Source organism: Bacillus rossius, chromosome 13 (genome assembly GCF_032445375.1).
Source record: "Bacillus rossius redtenbacheri isolate Brsri chromosome 13, Brsri_v3, whole genome shotgun sequence".
Classification (NCBI taxonomy): domain Eukaryota; kingdom Metazoa; phylum Arthropoda; class Insecta; order Phasmatodea; family Bacillidae; genus Bacillus; species Bacillus rossius.
In genome coordinates this window covers 4,658,235-4,685,475 of record NC_086340.1, presented here as the reverse complement: position 1 = coordinate 4,685,475, position 27,241 = coordinate 4,658,235, and the positions used below count along the sequence as shown (strand labels likewise).

At 39.9% G+C, this 27,241-nt stretch overlaps 1 protein-coding gene across 1 annotated transcript; it reads left to right on the top strand.

The window, feature by feature from the left end:
- The first annotated feature begins 11,543 nt into the window (after positions 1-11,543).
- On the top strand, positions 11,544-25,893 carry LOC134538632 (UDP-glucosyltransferase 2-like). The gene is made up of 5 exons (XM_063380067.1): positions 11,544-11,573; positions 17,868-18,696; positions 19,587-19,809; positions 24,800-25,019; positions 25,554-25,893. The coding sequence occupies exons 2-5, from the start codon at positions 17,872-17,874 to the stop codon at positions 25,819-25,821; spliced, it is 1,536 nt and encodes a 511-aa protein (XP_063236137.1). The 5' UTR covers positions 11,544-11,573; positions 17,868-17,871; the 3' UTR covers positions 25,822-25,893.
- Positions 25,894-27,241: the final 1,348 nt, after the last annotated feature.

Here is a 27,241-nt window from a genome sequence, read left to right as displayed (position 1 = left end):
CATTTTATAGGAAGCCCATTATCTTTTGACTGATTTAAATTTGTTCCTGCATAATATATCAATAGCTAATATGTATAATAATACAGACGTAGGAGCAAAATGTATTTTAAAAATCAATTATGGCAAAAAACTGTAATTTAAATTTAGGTAAATCCAATGTTATATTTCTAAAACTAACGTCTTCAGTACAAAAACATAATAGCAGTTATTTAAGACTTATAAATAACGGAATTTCTATGTACAACGAGCTCAATTACTCCCGACGAAAAAAAAAAAACGAAGTCTATCATCAACAAAGTTAATTTCCGCTCTGAATTCTAAGATTAACAAACGTACAACCAGTTTCTCTTTGCCAATTACTGGTCTAATAAGGTTTTTTCCCCCGTTAGTTAAGCAAGTATGTAACAAAGAAACAGAGAAGCAAACTAAACGACTCCACAAGTACGTTTTACTCTCTCAGATAATGTATAGCTTCGTGGCAAGGTTATTCTGTCATCGTTAATGCACTAATTAATACTGTTGCAACACGCAATGAAGGTTACTGACATGAACTTCCATTCAACGTGATTTCATTCGAGAGCAATAAGCATTAACTGCGAAGTTTCAAAACGATAACAATATATATGATTATTTTCTGTCTTTTGATGTTTATACATTATTATTTTTTAAGTATTTACAGCACTTTGGTATTCTTCAGAGTATTTTTACTTTATTAGTTACTATCAGATGTAAGTAGTATAATTATGGCGAGTCTGGCACATGCTCCCGGCTGAGGACATAACATGGGGTCAATGCCCACCTGTTATCTTACACTTCCGTGACAAACTCGAATCTTGAAGTACGATAACTTGACTGAAAAAAGGATACATTAGGTTTACATAAAAAAAATTAAAAATATATTTTTTTTAATTTAAATAAATGTAAGAAATCACAAAAATTTATTTAAAAGCAAATCAACTATCCACATTTATTTCCTCGGTGAGAGAAAACATGTATTTTCAAAACAAAAATTCTGAAAAATATTTTTCTAAAAATTTACAAAAATATATATTATGAAACTGCATATATTTCGTAATCATTTCTCGTTTCAACTCCCGATGGTGAGCTCATAATAATTTTTACAGATCAGCCGTCTTCCACACAATGTCTGCTAGCAGACTGACCCCTCACCACTACTTCCAAGCCTTTATTACATCCGACAATGTGACATCAGGACGTCATGTTTGATTACCGTTACATTGCATCGCAATGCCATTATCGGTCGGCATTTAGCTTGTCATGTTACCCGCTAGAGCACACTAGCATCTATCATCAGATAGTCAGTCCTCATAGCTTCCATCATTTTGTCGATCATATTGGCCAGCAACTTTGAAAAATTTGGAAAAAAAACTAACCAAAAATTAGTACAGTATTCCAAAAAAATTATATATATATACATATATATACATATATATATATATTGTAACGTGTGTACCTGCGTACACTTGCAAAGTATTGTACCCCTGACTTTTCACGGCATACCACCTGCAACAGTGAGCTGGGCAGGCTTCCCCCGAATAGACGAGACTATTCTTCTTCCAGCTCGTCAGGGAAACCTGCGAGTATAAAAGGGCATGCGCCCAAACCAGTGGTCGTCTCTCGGGGCGCGCGCATCTCTCTCGCGGGCTGTTGGCTGGGAGTTCCCTGCGACCTATTGGGTAACCGAAGGCTGGCAGTGCGTGTGGGATTTGTGTGCGTGCTGGGGGCGGCCTAGCAGCGCCAACTGCTAACGACCGCGTCCCGCGGGTGGCGGATACGGGAGCCCAGCTCGAGAGTTGCAATCTCGCTGGGGTGGCTGTGAATAACCAATAGCAGTCCGCGGACCAATGGCCGGCCTGTGGAGTCGTTATCACGGCTGTCGGAGAGAAAGGTAGCCTGAATGTAGCTCGGCGCGCGGCAGAAAGCAGCTTCGTCGGCGAAGGCACCGCAGGGGAGCTCGATGTGCCCTGGATGCGAAGTGTAGACGAACTGCGGGCTGGAACTTGCGGAGCTGTGAACTGCTGCGCGCGCAACGGAACTGAACAGCATCGGAATTCTGAAGGAAGAGATGGCGGCGCCTTCAAGTTGGGGCCCTGTTGGAGCCAGTGGTAGCCTGGGCGGCGCGACCTTCAACCGACCCGGGAATTTGGGGGGCAAGAGGGTCCGACTCGCAAGATACTTCATTCGCCTGAACGACTTACCCCCACCCTGGCTTGAAAGGTCGTTGGCTGTTGACTGGAAAAAGGAAGATGAAGATGGCGCAATGTCAGGCTGCCTTTCGCTCCGAGAGCCAGCAGTTCGAGCCGGTTTACTTGCTCGTCTGCCCACCTCTGTCTTAACTGTGGCTGCCTGGGCAGCTGTGGCTGGGCTGACGCGTGATGTCGCCCGCCCCTGGTTAATAATAACCCAGGAGCTCCCAACTTTAAAAGCGGGCCGCAAGGCCCAAGCACCCAACTCCACCATGGTTGATTTTTCAGCCCCTCCAACTCTTCTTACCTGGACCCTTCTTCCTCTTGTCCAGTAGTTACCTGCTTGCGTAATGCATGTTATTTGATCCCCGCATGAACCGGCCCAGGGTTTTCCCTGTGTCTATGCAGGTTTTACCTGGGTCACATTAGCTAGCTTTTAAGCTAGGCGACCAATGGGGCGTCAGTCATGGCGCCAATCGCAGCCATGGCTGGCCAGTAAACCCCAATAAGCACACGATGCACGCGCCCTTGCCCTGCATGGTTAAAAACCCGCATGGTAGAGTGTATAGGCTTCGGCCTGTGACACACTTAGGTCCTCCCCTAACCTGGACCCTCCCCTACACACTTAGAATTAACTTAGGCTAGGAAAAAAAATCAGTTCATGGGGAAGCGTCGCTGGATTAAGCATAAAATCTTTCAGAACGAACATTAGCTAAAAACTACGGTTCAGCCACAAGGGCAAAGAGGGCGGGCATTAGCAAACTCCGTGAGGGCCAAGCGAGCGGAAGTATTGACACAATCACGACACTATCAGGACACTATCGCGACCAGTTCGCTACACAGTTTGGACACTAACTCTACCACCGGTAACGAAGAATCGTAACGAGTAATTCTACACACAAGAGACAGCGGTCAAGATTAAGAACTTAGGCGTTACTGCGGGAAGGCGGAGTAAGCTTCACATGGTACCGGGGGAAGAGTGCTGAAAACCAAGCTATAGACATTGACAGTGATACATGACTAGTTGCGTGTATATGATTGTAACCCACCACTGGTATTAACTATCGGTATTGTTTGTTACGTGTAACATTGAGTAATGTTTAGATTAAGCATGTTCATTAAGACTTTGTATGTGGTATAGCCTTACTAGTTTAAATAGACGGCGTATCGATCATTAGTGGTGACGAGCTCAAGGCTCGCCACAATTAAGGGTATTGTTTTGTTTTGTTTTAATTGTTCTGGAAGCGATCACTTAGCGTTAATTCGTACGTTTTGTATTCTATAGCGAACTTGCATCAGCAGTTCGTCTTCACGAGAACCCGACTTGTTTAAGTGTTATGTCAGTTTGAGAATCCATGCAATTCCTTTTGGTGTTATTAAGTTTGTCAATAAATTGTTATTGGATCGAATTTAACTTAGCAACTAATTTCATAACCACCCGCAAACGTCCCTTTTTCCTCCTTGTTAGGGTTTTCCTTTGTCCTTAGTAAAACCCGCGACAATATTACTCACCATATCTTATCATTAAATCAATTGAACTTTTTGGTTAAATCTTCCGCCAGAATAAAAATTTTAATCCATAAAAATACTCATAAATGATTGATTAAAATGTCATTCATATTGAAAATATTTTCCAAAAATTGTAATTGCTTTGATTTCAATTATTTCAAAGAAATAATTTTACGACATCGACAAGTATCACTATGATTGTGTAAATTTATTCAGCTGTACACTATTAAGACGCTAAGTGTTCTAGCTTAATACTTCCTGTATTATTTGCAATACGCCAGTTTTTCAGCTCCAACTTCAAAAGGCGAATACTAGTTTTCGAAATTACTTTAGATCATGAAACGCGTGAATTTTGTCAACTTTTTTTTTCCGTGACATCTTTCAGCCGATGTTCGTCTGTAGAATTCTGACTCATCCCTAATAACTGTGATTTAACTGAAATCGATTCGTATGAGCAGGAATGAATTATAGCATCGGAAATTTCTTGGTTGGGAACACTTCACCACATACTGGTTCGTGTGGTTTGTGGGAGGGGTGGTTGGTAAGGTTGGTGGGTTAAGGAAGGGACATTAAAGTGGAACGGTCGTCTTCCTGTTGTGTCGGCAACAGAGCAAGCACTCTGGATGTGCGCCGTCAGGATGCGAGGGGGTTGTCTCTGAGGAAATCCGCCGTCCCTTCGACGACTTTACACCCCCCCACCCCCACCTTTTCACAAATATTACTCACACTCCCACCCCCCTCCCTTGATTATCTCTCTCTCTCTTCGCTCCATTCACACAACTTCTTGAACGCGCACACAGCAATGCTCAGCGTGACATCATTTAAGGCTGTAGTCACAATCTTTACAAATAAAAAAATATATAAGTGTTTATTTGTACAAAATAGCTTATCTCTTAAAGTTCTTCGCCGATTGCTTTGAAATTTTGACATAACGTTGCATTCGAATACGCGCTTGTTTTAGATATCTAAGTCACAATTGTGACAGGTAAAAAAAAAGATAGATAAAAATACAGATTCGGAAAAACATAGATTTTTAATATTCTCATTGCTATAGAGTGGCACGAATAGAGGTATAGAGAGATACAGATATATATATATATAGATAAGAGATATAGATACGTAGATGTAGAGAGTGATATTTGTATAAAGAGATAGAGGGATAGAGAGAGGTAGATATATGTAGATAGAGATATATAAATATACACAGAGAGATAGAGAGATGCTTTGTATATGTGTACCTACTATAATAAATTACAATATATATATATATATTGTAATTTATTATATATTATATATTATATATTATATATATATATATATCGAGCCACTAGAACGCACGGAAAGACTACTTTTCACAGACGAGAGAGCCAAACGCCCGATCGTGCATCTTCGGGTTTTTTTTTTTTGTTCATTGTAACTCATGATAACTAATGATCAATTAGGTTAGGTTAGCTACATTATAAATACTTTAAAACATTGTGAACGGTTGATTTGGTTAGGATAGCTACATTAAAGATACTGTGAAATCATGTAAACTGTTTCCTAGCGCTGGATAGGTACATATTAAAAAGTTATTTGCTAAGAAACCATAAAATGATTTTACAGTATTTTCAATGTAGCTTTACTTACCTAATATAACCAACCATCCACAATGTTTTAAAGTATTTATAATGTAGCTAACCTATCATCGACCGCAAAATTTAATGCCACACCGGTTTATACAATGAGATGGAACGGGGGTAAAAAAAGCGAGCATGAACTTCGGGGATCTTGGGGTGTGGCTCTCTCGTCTGTGAAATGAAGGCTTACTGGGCATTAGATAGTCCAAAATAAAACAACAGCAACGTAGAGAGCGGGTGGTGCGCACAGCTTACCTAAACACAAGTACGCATAATAAGGTCGAATGCATGGGAGAGAGATCGTGCGTACTGGGAGGGAAATTATGATTTTTTTTTATTTATGTTAAATTCCATTGCGTAACAGTAGATGAGAATAGAGTAGATATGCATTTTAACGGTAGTTTATATTTATCGATCATACGGCGGCATTAAAGTTATGAGCTATTACACTTCTAATGTAATTATTGCTTTAAAAAAACATCGTAATGTTACCAGTAGTGTTACTAGAAGTGTTTATTCGTGGAGAAGGTTTCTATGCTATAGTGTTACTAGAAGTTACTAGAAGTGTTTATTCGTGGAGAAGGTTTCTATGCTATCCATATGGCGTGGCTGCGCTTCAACATCTACACCGTTCAATCGAACGCCATGAAAATTCGTAAATTTTTTTACTGACCTTTATTCTCAATAACAACCTATTGGTAATAGGTGAGTGAGTTAAAAATATAATACAATTTCAAATGTTTTATAGATAGTACTTATATTACATACAAGCCATCCAATTTAGATGAATATGGGGTAAATGAATAAACACTGGCCGGTCAACGTCAGCCGGGTATTTTTTGTCTGAGCTATCTTAAACTTCTCAATTTTAATCTCAGATACGAAATGAAATACTGCATTGTATTGCTGAGTGGGATTTTTAAACTTGTGATGCTACTTGTGCATTTTTTTTTTTAAATAATGCATACAATTAATTTACAATAATATTTAACTCGTAATGAAATAAAAGTAGTGTTTTTTTAAGTTATATAAACATAATTTCCTTATGAAACTTTATTTTCGCATACGTCATTCATATTAAAATTATTTAAGTTATTTCACTTTAATCACCGATGTGTTCTTCGGCAGTTTAAAGATTCATTGTGACGGAAACGGACGTAATTCCCGTTTTCCAAATGTTGATTTTGATTGGCTGATCGCATTCAACAGCCAACATATTTTAGAACCAGTCGTATATGCAAAATATTCGATGGGAACTCAGGTCATCCAACTTGTCAAACAAACGCACGTAGTTCGTAAGTGGCAAGTTTGGCGACAAAACACGAGCAGAAGAAAACAAACAAATTATTTGTTTCAGTCTCTCGTTTAGTTTTAAATGTTAATAATCTGCTCAGACTAAAGTATTTACATATCCTTTAAGTTATGACTGAACCAAAATTTAAAAAAAATATAATAGTATTGAAAACAATAAATTAGCTTCCTGAAAAATTTACAAGTATTTGACTTGAGAAAACTAAACTACCAAACTTGAACAGTGTTGCCAACCCTTGGGAGAAAGTTACCAGGCAGCTGGTAACGATGGCTGAGCTAGTGACGTCTTCGACGAAGTCAAAACTCTCCAGCCGTTATGGAAGATGTTGTATGCGAAAAATTCTGACAGTGTGACGGGGCCTTTTGTAGCATGGGGACATTTTTTGACGTGACAACGTCTAATAAATCAATGAACGCCGGCTGCACGCACGAAAAAGTGTTCCGTTACGCACCTTGTCCCGTTACGATGTGTCCCGTTACGCTCATTGTACGCTTGCGCCGCATCTCTCTTCCACTCGATTGGAACAACCATCGATTTAACTTTTTCGAGGCACATTAAACTTGAAACACTCCCATTCGTTTCCTACTTTTCCTCTCATCATCCTATCCTTAACAGAATAACACAGATTGGAAGAAGTTAAATAGCAAATACGTATAAAAGTTATAGTTAAAATAATCTCTTCGTTAAAGTAATAAACATATTTGAATTAATGAGTGCAAATAAAAGTAAATTTATCAATTAAATTGTAGATTTCATTTCACTCCTTCTTTGTATCCATACAAAATAGTGATAATTCAATAAAAACGATTCAATTATATTCATAAAAGTATGCAATCATTTCATCAATGTTTTGTTATGACGTTGTCACGTTAAACTATCGTCCGTAAACCGACTTTACAGACAACCAATTTTTATATATACATATACATATAAAGCTGGAGAGGGATGTCTCTGGAGCCAGGGGAAGGTGGTCCCGGTAATACGCGATTGTCGCGCGCGTGCTACGACGATAGTCGTGTACACGTGTCAGGGGGCTGTTCCCCGCGGTTCGGGCTTGTCTGGAGGAAGGGTGGTGAGGAGGGGGGGGGTTGCATCGTACACGGAAAACACATTAGGAGTTCCGGCCCGCGCGGTTCTGCGGTCCGCGGGGAGCCGGCGCTGTCCCACAGGAGTTCAGGGGTCACCGCCCTCCCCGCCGCACCCCTCTTCGCAACACCCTGCACGCACTGTCACCTCCTCTGGCCCAGGGCGCGGCTGCCAAGTCTCAGATCAGCTGCCAGTGCGGTCAGCGCAGTCAGCGACCAGTGCGTCGCCTTTGAATATATATATATACTGTATAGAAGTCGCCAGCCCAGGTTAAAATTTCTAATACGGTTTTGAGGTAGTTGATTAATTCACCGCCGCAATCGCCACCATCTCTAGGGGCATTCGACTTGTGGTGGTCCCTAGCGGAAAAGTGTCGAACTCTTCATACACCCCTTCCCCCTCCCGCTGAACGACCTTGAGCTGCAGTGAATGATGGGTGTTGTGCGGGAGGGGGGGGGATGCGGGGGAATGACAGCGGGTGACAGTGCTGCGCTTTAACGTGTAAATAACAACTAAGACGATACAGGACGTTACGGCAGCGCACTGCAGCGGTGAAGTTCCCAAGCTGCTCATTTTACGCTCCTGAAAAACGTGGAGTAAATCCTATCCACTCGCGACTTCTATACAGTATATATATTCAAAGGCGTCGCGGAACTGACAACTGTCATCACTGCCCGGTCCGCGTATAATATATAGTGTAATATTTTCTAGGTGTAGACTCGAAACAAAAACATTGAGCCAAAATAGGCTCCAAAAAACGTTGCTAAAGGTTTTTTTAAAATTTCCTTTAATTTAAATATTGTTTTACTATAACCATATCAGAAATGTATGTATATATATATTTATATATATATCAATTAAATTAGGTAAAAGAGCACTGAGTGCTGGAATGCCATGTTGCAATAACAAGATCTGTAAAGAGTAATAAAAGTGTGTCAACAAAAACCTATTGAATTGAATTGAATTGGGTGAGTGGGTGGGTATATTTCAGGCTAGAGCCGGCACCAGCTGCTAGTTGCGCAGGCGGCCGATAGGTGGCAACAGCGGTCGGACTTCGCTCTCCGTCATGCGGCCTTGCATTAATTACGTCATGTGCGAGCTGGCGCGATGCCAGGCGTGCCTAATGGGTTTCCAGGGGCCGGTTGGGTAGGGGAGGGGATGGATAAGCAGGTGAGTGGTGATACGTCGCCGAGACCGCCACCAAAATGGTCGCGCCGCGAAGCCGCTGATTACCGCCCGGCACGCACAAGAATCATGCTAATTTTTTCGTTGCCTACTTTGGGTTTTGGCGAAGGCAGCCGTGTAATTACGTAACGCGCGGGTCTCCTGGGAGCGCACGAGTGATTAAAAAAAAAAAAAAAAGAATTATGACAAATTAGCTTCATGTTTAGCGCATGTTTTATTCTTCCCCTCGCGGTTCAACGACATGGTCGTGTGTTCCGTGGCTACATCGTCCGTAGCGACACTGGGAATATTAGCTGCATTCGAATTGCTTCAAATTTTTGAGCATCTCCGAGAAACTGCTTTTCAAATCTTCAGGAAAACTAGTTCTGTGACCATGAACGTGCTTATTTAGAACTAAAAATTAACTTATGCTGTGCCAATGTTTTAAAACTCTCAAATGAGTAGTCTGTATTTATAAATAGATTATAGGAGAATGTGCTTGATGATCAAGTAATTAATCTACTCGTAATGATGACTTGATCATTTAAATATATTTTTCACTTTAGCCAATTTTAGAGAACTTTTTATTTTTACTTTATACGCGCTTAAGTATTCAAGTGATTTTAAAATACTGGCAAGGCAAAATTAAATTTTATTTTGGTCAAAGTAAGTAGATAAAATCCCTTTCACTTTGGAAATACTTTTAGTGTTGATTTCCGCTAACTCCGAAAACATTCTTTAGATCAAAATTTTTGTGCTACAAACAGTTTGTCAAATACTATCTACAAGAAAATGTCTCTCTTATAAGCATATAAAACAATATATTAATACAACTAACGAGTAGGTTTCGTAAATATTCGTAATTTTTGACGTGACGACGTCTAATAAGTCGATGAACGCCGGCTGCACGCAAGAAAAAGTGTCCCGTTACGCACATTGTCCCGTTACGCTTTGTCCCGTTTCGCTCATTGTACGCTTGCGCCGCATCTATCTCTCTTCCACTTGATTGGAACAACCATCGATTTGACTTTTTCGAGGCACATTAAACTTGAAACACTCCCATTCGTTTCCTACTTTTCCTATCATCGTCCTATCCTTAACAGAATAACACAGATTGGAAGAAGTTAAATAGCAAACATGAATAAAAGTTATAGTTAAAATAATCTCTTCGTTAAAGTAATCAACATATTTGAATTAATGTGTGCAAATAAAAGTAAATTTATCAATTAAAATGTAGATTTCATTTCACTCCTTCTTTGTATCCATAGAAAATAGTGATAATTCAATAAAAATGATTCAATTTTATTCATAAAAGTATGCAATTATTTCATCAATGTTTTGTTATGACGTTGTCACTTTAAACTATCGTCCGTAAACCGACTTTACAGACAATCAATTTTTTTTTGTTAGTTTACTGAGTGTGGGTTTGGACAGTGCATGTGTGCGAGTGCAGGTTTACTAAACGGATGTTTCTAAATGCAGTGACAACTCCAGCGGGTAGGCCCGGGCGACCCGACATTTCAAAATTCAAAATTGGATTCAAGGCTTTTTTATAAAATTATACACGTTAAGTTTATTTTGAAACGAACAGTTGGCAATGAAATGAAACTATACATTTGCCTGCATTTTACATTAATGTACGAGTTGTGTTGTTATATTCACCTTATATTAACACACGTTTAATCCTGACTATTAACTTTGTGATATATATATATATATATATGAGTATTTTATTGACATAAAATCTTAAGTTTATAATAATTCTTATTATTAATATATAACACATATTGTACTTCAGAGAGAAATAAATTACGCTCAGAAAAGCCACAAAACTTACAATTTTGCATCAGAATTTTAAAAATTTCCCGCATCACCATATTATATGGGGGCCAGATTCTACCACCGACCCCCCCCCCCCCCCCAATTCCCCCCCCCCCCCCCCCCCATGGACTTCAAAGACGTGCATACGCCCCTGCGGGTACAGACCGGGCCTACCCAAAAAAAAATTAATCCTGGAGCCGCCCTCGTGGTAAATGACTGACCCTATTTCACACGATTTCTCATAGATGAAGATGGAACCTCGTGGTAAGCAGTGGGTGGCAAAGGCTGCGTGATGACGTGGTCTGTGGAGCGACGGGACTGTGAGAGTGCGACTGAGTGGCTCGAGACTGTGTGTAAGGGACGAACCACTGTCGAGCCTAGCTCCAGTGAGGAGTGCGAACTGCGTAACTTGACACACATCAAATGACTTGCGAATAAACATTTTTAAGTGCCAGTTATTCATGATTGGACATTTTTTAAGTACAATTATTTATTATTAATGTAAATATTAGTAATTAATAAAACTGTAATGAAACTTAATTAGGCTATCCCTTACGAACCCAGTTCTCCCTATATTAGTTCGTAACAATAATATTTTAGCCAAGTCACCGCATAAGAGTCCCAGGTTCTACTTCAATGTCGAAGTTAAAGTTTGCGATAGATAAACACAGTTTATCTATGTCTGGCCGTTATCTACGTGTAAATATCAGAAACGTCACCCTCACAATTCCTGCACTCGCGAAAATGATATATAGCAACATTACGCATTTAAGTTCGTCTATAAGACGAGAAGAAACTGCTTCGGGAGTAGATGTAGTAAGGAGTATCAACAGAACTTCTAATATTCTTGCTAAAGTAAGTTGCATTATTCAAATCAACCTTTTTTTTAACTTATTGAAAACGTTTTCCTTGGTAATTTTTTGTACCTGTTAGATAGGAGGGACGTTCCAAAAGTAATTTTCGTAATTTTTTCTCAAAGTGAAATTTTATTGCCAAAAATGTTTTTTTCGGCACAGCCTACAGGCATAGATAGATTTCGAAGTACCTATTTCTCCTGGAAATATTTGGAAACTTCTGTAAAATTCTGTAACATTTTAAGAACTTAATGTACATAACATATTTATATTCTTCAATATTACAAAATGATCGATTAAACATTTTCATATTTTCCATGCAACGAAAATATTATGAACGTATTTTTTTTCTTAATGCATTCAGCATTGAATAACTTAGAACGAATTACAATTTATGCCAACTAATGTAATTTATTATTCAATTGTTTTACATTTCAAAAAATATTTTTCATCTTTTGCAGTAATAATGTGGTCGTAAAAAAATTTTTTCACCAAGGTTTAAGATAATAAGATATGTTTAAATAAGTTATTACGTATTTGATACTAAGAAAGTTTGGAATGTTCTTTTAATTTCAACCAATGTTTTTATGGTAATAATCCGATTAATCAAAAAAAATTCAGACAAAGTTTTAGATAAAATTTGGGATTGATACAATAAATAATAAAGGATTTGATAGTATAATTTCAAACATTGTTATTTACCCTCCTTACAGTAATATATCTTTAGATAAACATTTATTTTAACCAAAGTTTTAGACAATATTTAGAAAGTTTAACAAAAATAAGAATTAATTCGATAGTGTACATGTGAGATTAATTTTATTTATTTTCTTATTCCAAACCCAGGTTTTTTAACTCCTTGCTATAATTTTTTTTATTATCAAAAATTGTTTCATATTGTGTATATATATATATATATATATATATATATATATATATATATATATTGTTGTGGTCTATCGACCATGAAATGAAAAACTATACAAAAATTATCCTGAAGTCGTACCATGTTAAAGGCTACAATAGGAAGTATTTCTTCGAAATCTACCTAAAATACACCATGTTATCACTAACTATACACCTTACATTATTTTTCAATGTTTCCCTCAATCCTTGATTTAATTTGAGTTTCATCGTACTACGCGTTCTTCATCATGAATATTTGTTCGCCCGCCATTAAACATGTTGCACCATTTTCTAACACACGCTGCATTCATCACATTACCATAAACCTCCGTTATCTGTCTGTGAATTTCCGCTTGGTGGACATTTTAATTAATAGATAAATCAATTCAAGATGTAGTTTCAGTTTCGAATATACGCCATTACTCATTAAACTGTTTTTTCGCTCAACTGTTGTTTACGGTGTTTGTCTGTGCTGTCATCACTGTTTATTCTCATTGCTGGGTTCACCTGTGCGTCTCTGTATAGCAGTTTTTTTCCTTCAATTTTTATCTGTTAAGTTTCATCGTTGCGTTATTCTGTTTGCCGTTATGCACCGTAAATGTTATTTTTAAATGGAACAGAAATATTCATGTAAACTTACATAGGCCTATTGGTACATTTACATGAAAATAACTGTATCACTACAAAATAGTGTTACCATTTATGCTTCGTGTTGCCCCAATACCTCCAATATTTAGTTATTTGCAAACAGTTGTTTGAATAGCTTTCAAGTATTAGCTGCGCAAGTTAAGCACGGTAAAACAAAAGACAGCCAAAATAAATATAAAAAAGTTAACTTTTCTGTGGCCAAATAAATAAAATGTTTATAGGTACAATAACTTTACACTTGTAAGCACACACATATTTTAACTGAACACACTCTTTTAATATCTAACATTTATTTCAAAATAACTTTACTATCGACAGTACAAGCTCTTACATATTTTTTTACTAGTCTGTATTTATATATAATTATTGTACAGCAAGAACTGTAAGTTTGTTTGCAGGAAAGTAACTAAAAATTGCTAGACTAGTTATACAAATTATATTTCATTGTTATGAAATTACATAATTCATGCTGAACGAACAACATAAAAACACATAAATTTGTTCGTTACCGAGGTTAGATGTTACTGCACGTAATGCACGTGTTAATGACACACGAAACTACAGTAAACTCGTGGAATAACATCATGTCAGTGTTAAGAAGACTGCCGGTTGTCGCTCTACCACTCTGGTTCTGGGGTAGAGCGCCTGCCTTGTGACTTGTAGGACCCGGGTTCGCGCCCCGGCTCCTCCAAGGCGGATTGCCCAGACAAAATGGTGGCATTTTCTCTGGTAGGAATACATTCCCTTGTAACAAGTCAGGCTACCAAAGAAACAGTGGGTGGAACAGAAAAAAACCTTCCAGGTGGCTTCCAAATGGGGAGCCCGTTTCTTTTCTTGGGCTCCCCATGCTGTGGCCATTCCGGGGTTTTCTCCGGGGGAACGGAGTTTTGCAAAAATATTTTTTGTAGTTTTGTGGCGTTTTAGTTTTTAGTAACTGTAGCATTATCATTCCAACATGTTATAAATAAAGCTCAAAAAACATTTAAACATTAAAAAAAAATTCTGCTTTTGTATAAAAATATTTTAATTAATTGTGTATCAGTCAGTGAGTGGTTGTGTGTTCAACCATTTATCGGTGTATTTTTTTTTTAATTATTACTGACGGTTAAATTTTAGTCAGAAACCTGTGTTTTAGACGAAAAAATATTTATACGCAAATGAATTTTATTCCTAAAAATATAATTTCTGTAAAACCACATAGTTTTCAATCAGGAATATCGTCCTTAACACATGCTTTTTTTGTGTGTGTGTAAATAAAATATTCTATTTATTTCAACATGATAAAAGCCTTTGATACTTTCCAAAATAATCTTATGATTAGAAAATTATTAATTTTAGGCCTTGTCAAGCAATGCTTGGTATATATGTTTTAATTATCTTACAAATATATGCTTTTCAGTCAATTTTTCAAATGCAAATTCATAGTCTTAGGTGTTTCGCAAAGTAGTTGTTTATCTCAAATACTCTTTAATATCTAATAAATGCTATTTCAACTATAATCAGAATAGATCATGAAAAGATGCTGATGAAGAAAAATATAATTGGGAAATATGTTTGTGAAAATAATCAGCAAGATATTTCAGCTGTCCGGATCAGCTTTTTAAGTTAATAAACGTCTTTGATTTACGATAGCATTTAGTCAAAAAACTAATTTAATTAATCAGAATTATCACACAGTAATTAATGACATTAAACGTGGTGTCCTCTTTTTAAGACCTTCGAGTTATATTGATACAAGCTATTTTTTTCACCAACATGTAGATAATATTAGCAACACACGAAAAACTTTATTTGCATCAAATGATTTTAATTAGAAAATAATTGAAAGTATGCAGAAAACGTTCTTAAATTAATATTTAAAAATTTCAGGCATTTAAATTATCTTGAATATGCTACATTCCTATATAACCTATTTTCATTTTCTATTTATTAGACGTTCGATCAGTGAGCACTTTTTATTATATACATTTTATTACCATTTTTGTTGGTTCAGACATAATGACTCGGTTTGGATTAAGAATTCCAACTTGCAATTACAGAGTTAGTGACACTTTTAAAACCATTAGTAACTATAAAATTATAGCTCTTTTTGAATATTCTAGAAACATTCAATGGAAAAAAACTTAAGGAAAAATGTATTTGAAAGATTGGTAATCTACATAATTATTTTTTTACGCCAATTTAGTTTAGGTTTAAGATTTTTGTGAAAATCAAAGTAACTAATTGGTTAACATGATCTTTATCAACCTTTATCTATCTGTGTGTTGTGTTGTTTCGTGTTTTGTAGCATAGTTATTGATGTGTTTTTGTTGTTATTGACGTGACAACGTCTAATAAATCGATGAATGCCGGCTGCACGCACGAAAAAGTGCCCCCTTACGCAGTGTTCCGTTAAGCTCATTGTTCCGTTACGCTGTCGGCGAGTGCAGTAATAATAGGTTATGTTTCAAATGACTAAAAAATTATGGTGATTCATATTGTTACGATCGCGCTTGGCTGCAGTGCTTGGCATCGCCGTGCTCGTTCGGCCTGTCTGCGCCCCCCTTCCACCCGCATCCTCTCCCTGGTATCTCGTGTCATACTGTCTCGCAACATCCTGACCGTCGCAACGCGCACCTGCCTCAGATCGAGTTACTTAAAAGAGGCCGCACTGCGGAATAAAAGGACTTAGACATGTTTATCGGCGCGTTTTGTGGGAACCCGATGCTTGTTGAGTTTATCGGCGTTCTTTGAGCAGCCGCCGCGTCCTTCGAGGACTCACGACGCGTTTCTAGGCATTTCGACGGCGAAGGTCGCGCGATATCTCGGAAACATGCCCGATTGTTCTGGACGGGAACCCAAGGGCTATATAAGGAGGTTGGGCCGACCTTCGAGAGGGAGTTCAGTGGGGAGTTCTCCCGCAGCGGAGTTTCCGGGCGATAGTGCCGCGGGTGCGGCAGAGTGGCGAAGTCCTTGGACGAAGGTTCCAGGGCAGGGAGTGAGAGAGTTCAGTGGAGTCGGGAGTTTTCCCGCGGTGGAGTTTCCGGGCGATAGAGTCGCGGGCGCGGCGGAGTCCCGAGTGAAGTTGCGAGCGAGGAGTCGAGCGGATCCTCGGCGAAGAGGAAGTGCGTCGGCAGCGGCGGAGACCCACGAGGGGTGCTGCGGCGAGAGTTGCGCCAAAGGTGTGGCCCAGAGAGGTGTGCGGAACGAGTAACTGGGGAATTGACATTGATTTAAGTGTAATTAATTATTTGCCAATTTAGAAGATTATTTGTAAGTGACAAGTAGTGGTAATAAATAAAACTGTGTGAGTGAAATAAAATCTATTAATTGGGCTATCCTTTACGAACCCACGGTAAATCGTAACAATATAATTGATGATCGATATTTGATTACAGTTTATGTATATGAAAACTTGTTCATAATTATATTTAAACTTTATAGCTAAACGCCAGTTTTTAAAATTAATTACAAGTCATCTACGCGTGAACTGTTTCGTCGACTGTTTATAAAGTGAAAAGTTAATGTGGTTTTCATTGATTATTACAACAATTTTGGCAATAAAGGTTAATTATTCTTGCATTTTAAAAATCTGATTAAGTACTAGTATAATTTCAAGTATTTATTCTTTTATTATTAAAACAAAAATGACTCAATTTCATTCATAAAAGTTCATCAATGTTTTGTTATGACATTGTCACGTTAAACTATCGTCCGTTAAACGACTTTACAGACAACCAAATTTTTATGTCATAATTCGTTTATAGGTGCTGTAAGGCACATAAAACTGACGGTTTTAATGAAGCAGGATAATATGAAAGACTGCAAGCCTGGGCAAAGCCCATCAACATTCGATGTACGAGCCTATGTCTCCCCTAGAGTGCCTGTGCTGCTGCCTTGTGCCAACAATCTACACTAAACAAAAATATTTCGTTCCCATTTAAGTATCTCAAAAACACATTTTATAGACTTTAAATAATTTATTATAGACATTAAAAACCTTAGTATCTGAGGTTTTTTTTGTGTTCAGTCACCCTTATAATGAAAACATTACATAAGAAAATCCTTGAATATTTGTGTTGTATTTGCACTCATTAAATAATGATGTAGCAATTACTTCAATTATTCCAGTGTGCAAAAATGTAAATTCTATGAAGCTAGTTACATTACAATTTTACGAGTAAGGCCGTTTTCCTCATTCCGTAGAATGTATAAGAAATTTTGGCTGAATGGAATACTAGGTACCACATTTTTTTTAATCGTCGTAATAGAATAGATTACTATTATACATTTTTGGAAACATTTCTTTCTTCTCGTACTCGATCTACAAGTGATTTGTTATTGCAACTATCACTGTCCGAAGCGCTATATGTTATCTTTAAAGTTAACCTGAAAAACAGCTAGAGGGTTGTCAGCGCTACCTACCGAGTATTCTATACACTACTTCGAGGGCAATGCTGCTGTACTCATTCCAGCAGCTGTAAGATTAATATGGCAAAATTCCGTTTCGTCCTTTGTACGTATGGCACTTTTACGTTATGGTACTTTTCCGCCTTTTTCGAAGAGGCCAGGTGGAATACTGTCATTATGGTAGTCTTCCTATATGGCAGTCTTCCGTTGCCCCGTAGTCTTTCCCAACCATCAGCAAGGATCAACTTGCAAGAACCAATAGGTTATGCACACTGTAGTCTTGGAAGTACCATAATCTCAAGCATTCCTGTGAAATGAAAAGCACCACCTTACCTCTTAACTAATGTTTCAGGGAGATGAATATCGCTGCCGCAGTTATGTTCCTGGCCGTTATGTGTGCCAACGTGCACGGAGGGTGCAGCGCAAGAATTCTTGGTGTGTTCGACTTCAACAGCAAGAGTCACTTCCGCATGTTCGAGGTGCTCTTGAAGGCCCTCGCCGCCAGAGGTCACGAGGTCGTGGTGCTGGGCCACTTCCCGCAGAAGAAGCCCGTGCCGAACTACACCGACATCGACGTGTCCGATTCCGTGCCGCAGATAGTGGACAACTTTACAGTGAAGTACGTCCAAGAACTACGTTTCGTGAGCCTGATGGAGTACCTTTGGGTGGAGACGCGCGAGATATGCCGAAAGTCCCTGAGCCACCCGAACGCCCGGGCGCTGCTGCGGTCCGACCAGAAGTTCGACCTCGTGATCACGGAGGTGTTCGGCTCGGAGTGCGCCGCGGGCTTCGCGCACAGATTCGACGCTCCGCTGGTGAGCATCGTCTCGTGCGTCGCGTTCCCCTGGACCCACGGCCGGCTGGGCAACCCCGACCACCCGGCCTACATCCCGAGCTACACCCTGCCCTACACGGACAGGATGACCTTCTGGCAGAGGGTCGTCAACGCGCTGTACCACGTGTTCTTCGAGGTGGGGAACCACGTGTTCAACGACGCGCCCACGCACTCGCTGCTCAAGGAGCTGTTCGGCGCCGATGTGCCGACGGTCGGGGAGATACACAAGAGGACGAGCTTGGTCCTGGTCAACAGCCACTTCAGCGTGAACGGTCCCAGGCCGGCGGTCCCGGGGTTCGTGGAGGTCGCCGGGCTTCACATTCAACCTCCGGGGGAGCTGCCCCAGGTGAGAGGAGACACGATTTTCCCAAAACTGTGCTTGCATTCCGGAGGAGGGAGTGGATTCCATTACGTCCATGTCGATGTCATTAGTCCATTGTTTCACTCAGCAACTTCAGGAAAAATGCCTATTTGTTATAGCGGATTTCTTCCTACTATACTATGTTGTGTGAATACGTCTGTAACGATATTAGCATTTGCCAGGAATGATTCCTAAATTACTTCGTAATCCGAAATCAGGATGAATGAATACGAATTTTATCCTGAGTCGTCCCAAATGAGAGGCCAATGTTAGACTAATGTGACACATTATGTACTAATGTTTCCACAATCACCTAACCAAACTTCGAGCTAAGATTTTAAACTAGTTTCAGAATCCGTATTTGCTAATGATATACAGCATATATTGAGTAACCGACAGCTTTTCCTGAAATGAAAGAATTGTTTACAGTAAAATAGGTAATTAAAAAATTAATACTGGTTGTATAACTGAGAAAAAAGAATGCATATTGCTTTTTGAACAAAACATACCTTTGTGCCTGGATGCAAGAAATGTACAACCAAAGTAAAAGAATATAATCAAAATAAAGCTTGTATGACTAACTAGTGCCAACATGTTTCATGATCTCCAAAAAATAATGTTATTTCTGGTCAAACCTACAGCAGTTATAATAAAAATTTTATTTTAATCTCAAAAAAAGTATTTATCTTACAATAAATACATTAAGACATGAAATTGTTGTTATAAAAAGGTTTGGATATTCTTCACTAAAAATCTCATGAACATACAAGAAAGACCTAAAAATAACACGGATATTATATGTTTAAGGTTTTATATCCTAGCTAGTATTCCATTCCTCGCGGCTTGTATACGTGTTATGTGTATGTTTTGAACAGGATCTGCAGACGTTCCTGGACGAGTCCGAGCACGGGGTAGTGTACTTCAGCCTGGGTTCCTTAGTCCAGGTTCAGTCTTTCTCGCCAGAGAAACTTCAGGCACTCCTCGATGCCTTCGCTGCCCTGCCGGAGCGGGTGTTGCTCAAGTACACCGGCAGCGAGTTGCCAGGCAAGCCAGACAACATGATGGTGGGGAAATGGCTGCCGCAACTTGAGATACTTAGTGAGTACACATTTTTGTTGAGCCAAAAAAAATTGTTTTCCTTAGGATACCTAAGTCCATGCATTTTGTATTTACGTTATCATTTTCGATGTTGATAGCCAACCATCTATGATTATGTATCGATATGTGGTTATCGCAAGAAGAAATAATATTCCAATGTTCAAGTCCAGTTAACTTGTCTAGTCTGAGATACATATTAACTGTGTCATGAAACACGAACTTACATAATTCTTTTCATAGTTTTTTTAAATTTTCACTATAAAATAAAATAAGTTAAAATCAGTTACTGTTTGATGGTACAGAGGAGTTAGTACGTACAAAGTTGGGTCAAAAGAAGTTTTAATTCACTAATGTGCCAGAAATTAGGAATTTCGACCGGTTTTTTTAATTGGTTATTATAATTTTAAATTATTTTTGGAAATTTTATTTTTCTTTATAATTTGGTTACAAAAGGGTGATTTACACTTTGTTAGGCTGGTGTACTCTACTGAGTTAAACTTTACGGCGGTGGTTCGAGGCACCTTTTGTCTCAGGAGACAATCTGATATTTTGCTAGTCTAAGGTAGTCGTTAGCAGCCCGGATGACATTTCTCCCGCTTGTAGGCACGTCCCGGGTTTGCAATATTAATTCCCTACATGACTAAAATTGCATAGAACAGCTTCTGGCCTGCAAGCTCTATTTCTTAGAGGCCTGCTGAGACTAGCTAATCTCGGCACGAACGAGTATCCCGTGGACCTCCGTTCCCAGCCTAGTGGCGTTTTCTGTCCACCCTCCCCTCTCTCTCCACCCCCCCCCTTGATTCTAAGAATTTATCCCAGGATCATTGACCGTACGTGAACTCGCCAAGGCAGTGGCCTACTCCAAGGACTTTCGCGCTTGCCCTACAGAGCCCTCCACGACACCTAGTGACAGAAAAAGTAACTTCAGCCCTGGTCGCCAGCGTGCAGAGCCCACGCCCGTGACACCTGGCGGCGATTCAGCTCACCTCCTCCGTTAGTTCCCCTTTACGCCGCTAGAGAGTTGCTCGCGGCGCCATAAGCCCCTATGCTTTCAAGTCGCCACCAATCAAAGTCGATTCTTTGTAGCTTCCTGTTACCGCCGGTAGAGAGCGCGCATGTCGTGTTGTTGTCTCGCCCGCCTCGGACTCCTTTGGAAATTTTCGGCCTAGAACCGAACCTTCCCCCTCCTTTTCCCTAAGGCTGACCGCCCGTTTTATTTAGGAGTTTTGTCCGCCACCACGCACTTAGTACTCTGACTTCGGCTACTTACCGCGTCTTCTCGGCGTCACCTCGGCAACGACGAACTCTGCCTTCTAAATAGGGAATGTAGTCATCGGGGTTTAGGGATGTGATCCCAGAATCTAATGTATCAGTAGCCGGTTAGTCGTTGTATTTAGGCAACGAATAATGTTTTAGTTTACATTTTATTTATTTCTGTATCTTCCTAAATCATGGTTTCTTCCTCGTCATCCATTTCGGTCCGCGCTATTTGGATGTCAGCGCGAGACATTTCCTGAGTCCAGGAGCTACACCCTATTTGGTGAGTAATCCGGTCTTTTTCCTCCCCGAATCCCCGTTTGTTGGCCTTTTCGCGCCGACCTTGTTTGACTGTCTGGAAGCAGGTCTAATTCTTTTGGAATTTGACTTGTGTTTCATACAGGGCCCAAGTGTTGGGGGACGTATTTGCTCCCAGCATGTCATTCGGGACCTCGAGCTCCGAGTCCCCTTAAGAAGAGAATTTTTCCCAGCCCGACGTCATACTTTGAAGACCCGGGTGATATTAGAAATATATTTTCCCCTTACATATAATGAACTAGATTAATTAAATACATACCAGTGAACAGTGACTTAAGAACTTAATCGACGAGAATATGTAAAATCAATGAGCCTAGTATCTATGTAATCAGCGAAAGAATTTAATAGGGTGGAATATTTCAATTGTTTTGTTTCTGTGATGATGCGTAATTAATATAATATAATGTGTTATTAATTATATCGGGCCGGCCCTCCTACTTGTTAGGTGTTAATATATTTTATTGTAAAACCAAAACAAAGGAAAAACAGATTTAATTTACCATTCTAAATAAACCCAGGAAACCTATAGACCAATCTACCTATATTGTGATTTATTTGTTTCATATTCACCTATATCCTTTTAAACGATCCACTAGCTCCCAAGTTGCTTGTGTACAGGAAGTTCCAAATTGTCTTGTTCTCCACCTCGTGCCACCTCTGGTCAATAACTTTATTTTTCTTAGTATTTTGCCCAGCAGTTTCCAAGGTTATTTGTTTAATTAATTTAAAATAATTTAATTTTGAGGCACGAGGGGCGTTTCACTAATTACGCATAGATATCTTTAAGAGGTTGTATAATGGTTTTATCCTCTCTCCAGATTGCATATGGCGTAGCTTTCTGCTAACCAAAGTTATGCCAGGCAATCTGAAAGTAGTTCATCTCAATTACAACAACTTTAAAAATTTTGATTTTATAATTTTACAGATTAAAATAAGTTCTTAACATTATATTACAAATAGGATAATACAATTATAATTTCCTTTTTTATTACTGTAAGAATTTATTTTAGATTCATGCGTAATTCTTAACATCTGGCAAAAAAAAATCTAATTTATCCCAGGGAATTCTGTATACAAAAAAAGAGCAACATATAAAAAGGCATAATTCACTTAAATATTAACTGTTTCTAAACCAACGAAGCGCAATAGTTTTAAAATTTTCATGTTTATAATCTCTTAACATCACAGACTGTTCTTATCTTAGTAGACGTTATCAAGCAGCTTTTAAAGTATCACTCTGAATCTACAAAATAATAAAACTAAAGATTAGGCCTACACTTTAGCAATGTTATCACGGATTCTTTATCAGTATAAAGTTCCTTCATGTTTGTTTATCTCCCAACAGTGAATAGAATATTCCAGATTAAACGCCATTTGAATTACACCAACTACCTTAAAAAAAAAAAGTTGAAATCACACAAGGCGATTTCACAATCTCGTAATCTGAGATAGCATATCAGATTGGACTACGGAGTAGTCTGTACGGGTGAGTGCAGCTGTTCAGGTTGTAGCGCCCTGATGAACCAGAACACTAGAGATCGGGTAAACCGAACAATTTACATAATTTGTCATTTAATCGAGTCAGGGAAGATAAATCAAGTGATGCATATGAAATCCAATATTTATTTTTTTTACTTCTGGAATATGTATGTAGACGAACTCTTGGCCAGTTTGTTATTCGGCATTTTCTGTTGAGAAGCTGGTGATTTCTATCCTTATCTGTAGTACTATCGCGCCCTTTCTGGTACCTAAAAGAAAAACTCGTGTGTTAAATATAAAAATGGAGAAGAAATACAAAGACACGAAAATTTCACTTTTCCGGGTGACAACTTTGTTTTATTTGAAAGGAAGACAATCCTTCACCATGGAAAAATTTCTCTGAGCCGTCAATTCTTTAACATTTGAACATCAGATGATTTTGCCTTGTTTTGTGGTTTCTCTATGACGAACAGTGAAAACCAGTTATTGTGTATGTCCATAAAAATATTTCGAAAGAATTTGCCTATTGCAATAATCATTCAAAGGAATTACTTAAATAAATTGATGTTAACTGATATGCACTTATCCATGCAAACCACTGACAAGGAAACCACCAAGTTTGGTACAAACGGATTTTAATAGAACTTACATATATGTTATGGAGGGAGGCCCCCAGAGTACTAAGCTAAAAGGGTTTTGTCCAATGCACCTTAGTCTTCGCGAAAATTGTGGTTAAAGTTTTATACGAACGTTTTAGACTGGTACATTTTCCGTTGCGCCAGGCGAGCCAGCCTAGCCTAGTTGGTAAGGCTCTCGCCTAGCTTTATGGCAAGCGGTAACAAAATATTTGAAATTGCAAGCTGGCGAGGCCTTATCCGTCTTAAGGCTTTACAATGGCGTGTGACTACGCATATGATAAAATTCAGGTGAGACCGGGGCTAGTTGTTTCACGGGGCGAGTTGTTAAACTTTACAACCATTTCAAAAACACAACTGGCAGTAGTTCGTCTCTTCCTTCACAGATAGCAGCACTCGTGAGGTTCTCTCTTTCACGAGTCAACAGTTGAAGTATGACGTGTTTTTCGATTATTTTATGCAATAGATTGCTTTCTGCAGTCTGGAGTTGATTTTAAATTTTTGAGGTTTTATTTTTATGTCTATAAGTAGCCCATGAAATCTGAGTGGTATGTGCAAATAACGGACGATTTTTAGGTATTTCGATGTTACTTCATAACATGGTATTTCTTGAGTTTTGTTCTTGGAATATAATTTTAAACATAATGCTGCGGAAAGGGGTATTGTTGTTACCCTATTGGGAGTAAGTTTTTACAGTGTAGTAACAATAGTGTTAGTGTAATGTTGTAGAGCCTATAAAATGTTTAATTCTACTTAAAATGTTACTTGTAAATATCTAGTAAACACATTAAATACTAAATATTAATTATACTAATAATTTTACAAAAACAAACTTTTTTTTTAATTTTTCTTTGTTGTAATAATAGACTAATTTCTGTATTTTTTATATGCGAATGTAAAATTTAACTTTCATAAATACAACATATTAGAAAATATAATCGTTAGAAAAACTCAAATAAACGAAGAGATCTTCGTAATTGTAAATAATTGAATCTTCGTAAAAACTACGCCGTATTTTTACTTCCGAGATGTATGTTTCGTTCTAAACAAGCACGTGGACAAAAGAAGATTGTTCTTGTTGTAGACTTAACCAGTTTTTGAATGTTTTATTAATATACCATGAATAGTATTTTTGACTCATGTTGAAAGTAAGTGAGCTCAGTTTCAGTAAATTCACGAAGATAGCCGTAGATTTAGGAAGATCCCTTCATAATTCGTTTCTAGCGTTCACCGTAAATTGAAGGTGAAAATCTTCAGCAGTTTACCCAATGATTTTTTTTTCCTGATTGTTTCTTCTCAAGGTCATCCCAAGGTCAAGGTGTTCATCAGTCACGGAGGACTAATGGGCACCCTGGAGTCGGTGTACGCGGGTGTTCCAATGATAGGCATGCCGCTGTTCGCCGACCAGGACTTGAACATCATGAGGATGATGCACCTCGGCATGGCCACCATGCTCAAGTACAACGACCTCACCAAGGACACTCTTTTACAGAACATAAGAACCGTCATCGATGACAAAAGGTAAGTTTTACCCATAACTATGCATAATTTAATAGAATAAATCTATGATTCCAAAAATGCAATTTAGTTATTAAGTAGCTTTTTAGTACTATAATTCAATTTTATTTTAGCTGGCACTTTGTAATTTTTTCCATTATTTCTAACATTCAAATTTTACTTCAAACCTGCTGTCCATTTAGTGTATTATAGTTAGTATTTTTTCAAATCCTTTTATCTAATTTCCGTGTGTTTTTTATTTTAAATGTACAGTTATTATATTGACAAAAACAAAAAAAAATACCCAGCATTTGTAAAAATGTGTTTAATAATAACATGTAAATATAAATACTAAAGTTTTTAATAATGGCTCACTATTTATCATGGCTCTGTGCAACGGACTTATTTGTACGTGTTATTTCTATATTACTATGAAATATTAAATTTTTTTCTGGATAATTTTTCAAATGCCTCTGCATTCTCACAATTTTCCTCATTTCTTTAGTACACGTGCGAGAGTACGCCGTTGCAGCTCTGAGACTCGGGGTGTTCCCGCAGGTACTCGGAGTCGGCGAGGCGCGTGTCCGCCTTGTTCCGCGACCGGCCGGCCACGGCGCTGCAGTCGGCCGTGTTCTGGACCGAGTACGTGCTGCGCCACGGCGGCGCGCCGCACCTCCGGACCGCGGCGGCCGACATGCCCCTGCACCGCTACCTGCTGCTGGACCTGGCCGGCGCGCTCCTGCTGGCCGTCTGCGCCGCGCTCTGCGCCGCCCGCGCGCTGCTCCGAGCGCTGCTGGCCCCCCGCGCCAAGTCCAAGGCGGAGTGACGGCGTCCCAGCGGCTCCCAGCGGCTCCCAGTGGCTCCCAGTGGCTCTCAGCGGCTCCCGGCGGCTCCCAGCGGCTCCCAGCGGCTCCCAGTGGCTCCCAGTGGCTCTCAGCGGCTCCCAGCGGCTCCCAGTGTCTCCCAGTGGCTCCCAGCGGCTCCCAGTGGCTCCCAGCGGCTCTCAGTGGCTCTCAGCGGCTCCCAGCGGCTCCTAGCAACTCTCAGTGTCTCTAAGTGTCTTTCAGTGGCTCCCAGCGGCACTCAGTGTCTCCCAGCGGCTCTCAGTGGCTCCCAGCGGCTCCCAGTGGCTCCCAGCGGCTCCCAGTGTCTCCCAGTGGCTCCCAGTGTCTCCCAGTGGCTCCCAGCAGCTCTCAGTGGCTCTCAGCGGCTCCCAGCGGCTCCCAGTGGCTCTCAGCGGCTCCCAGCGGCTCCCAGTGTCTCCCAGTGGCTCCCAGCGGCTCCCAGCGGCTCCCAGCGGCTCTCAGCGGCTCCCAGTGTCTCCCAGTGGCTCCCAGCGGCTCCCAGCGGCTCCCAGTGGCTCCCAGCGGCTCTCAGTGTCTCCCAGTGGCTCCCAGCGGCTCTCAGTGGCTCTCAGCGGCTCCCAGTGGCTCCCAGCTACTCCCAGCGGCTCTCAGTGTCTCTCAGCGGCTCTCAGTGTCTCTCAGTGGCTCCTAGCAACTCTCAGTGTCTCTCAGTGTCTTTCAGTGGCTCCCAGCGGCACTCAGTGGCTCCCAGCGGCTCTCAGTGGCTCCCAGCGGCTCCCAGTGGCTCCCAGCGGCTCCCAGTGTCTCCCAGCGGCTCTCAGTGGCTCCCAGCGGCACTCAGTGTCTCCCAGCGGCTCTCAGCGGCTCCCAGCGGCTCCCAGTGTCTCCCAGCGGCTCCCAGCGGCTCTCAGTGGCTCTCAGCGGCTCTCAGCGGCTCCCAGTGGCTCCCAGTGGCTCCCAGTGTCTCCCAGCGGCTCTCAGTGGCTCCTAGCAACTCTCAGTGGCTAACAGCGGCTCTCAGTGGCTCCTAGCAACTCTCAGTGGCTAACAGCGGCTCTCAGTGGATCCTAGCAACTCTCAGTGACTAACAGCGGCTCTCAGTGTCTCTCAGCGGCACTCAATGGCTCTCAGTGGCTACTAGTGGCTCCCAGCGGCTCTCAACGGCTCTCAGTTGCTCTCGAGGACATATTCAAGGGGAGTGTTTTTATCATGAGACAGCGCCTACGATGCGATTATTTTACATTAAGGCTGAATTATAAATTCAAAAAACATAAGCGAGTGCACTGAAGGCCATGCTCATGATTGTTCTCTCGACCTTTGCGAAATCGGTTAACAATTGAAATCTTACTTTGATTTATTACAATTTCTTGGACATACGCTATTGCAATTTTTGTCTTATCTTCATCGTTGTGTTTGTATATTTGAAGCGTTTTCCAGGTT

Excerpts from the sequence above, each read along its gene's own strand:
- LOC134538632 (XM_063380067.1), top strand. The coding sequence starts at position 17,872 with ATGAATATCGCTGCCGCAGTTATGTTCCTGGCCGTTATGTGTGCCAAC. Across the intron at positions 18,697-19,586 it reads CTCCGGGGGAGCTGCCCCAG|GATCTGCAGACGTTCCTGGA; the intron begins GTGAGAGGAGAC and ends TGTTTTGAACAG. Across the intron at positions 25,020-25,553 it reads ACCGTCATCGATGACAAAAG|GTACTCGGAGTCGGCGAGGC; the intron begins GTAAGTTTTACC and ends GTGTTCCCGCAG.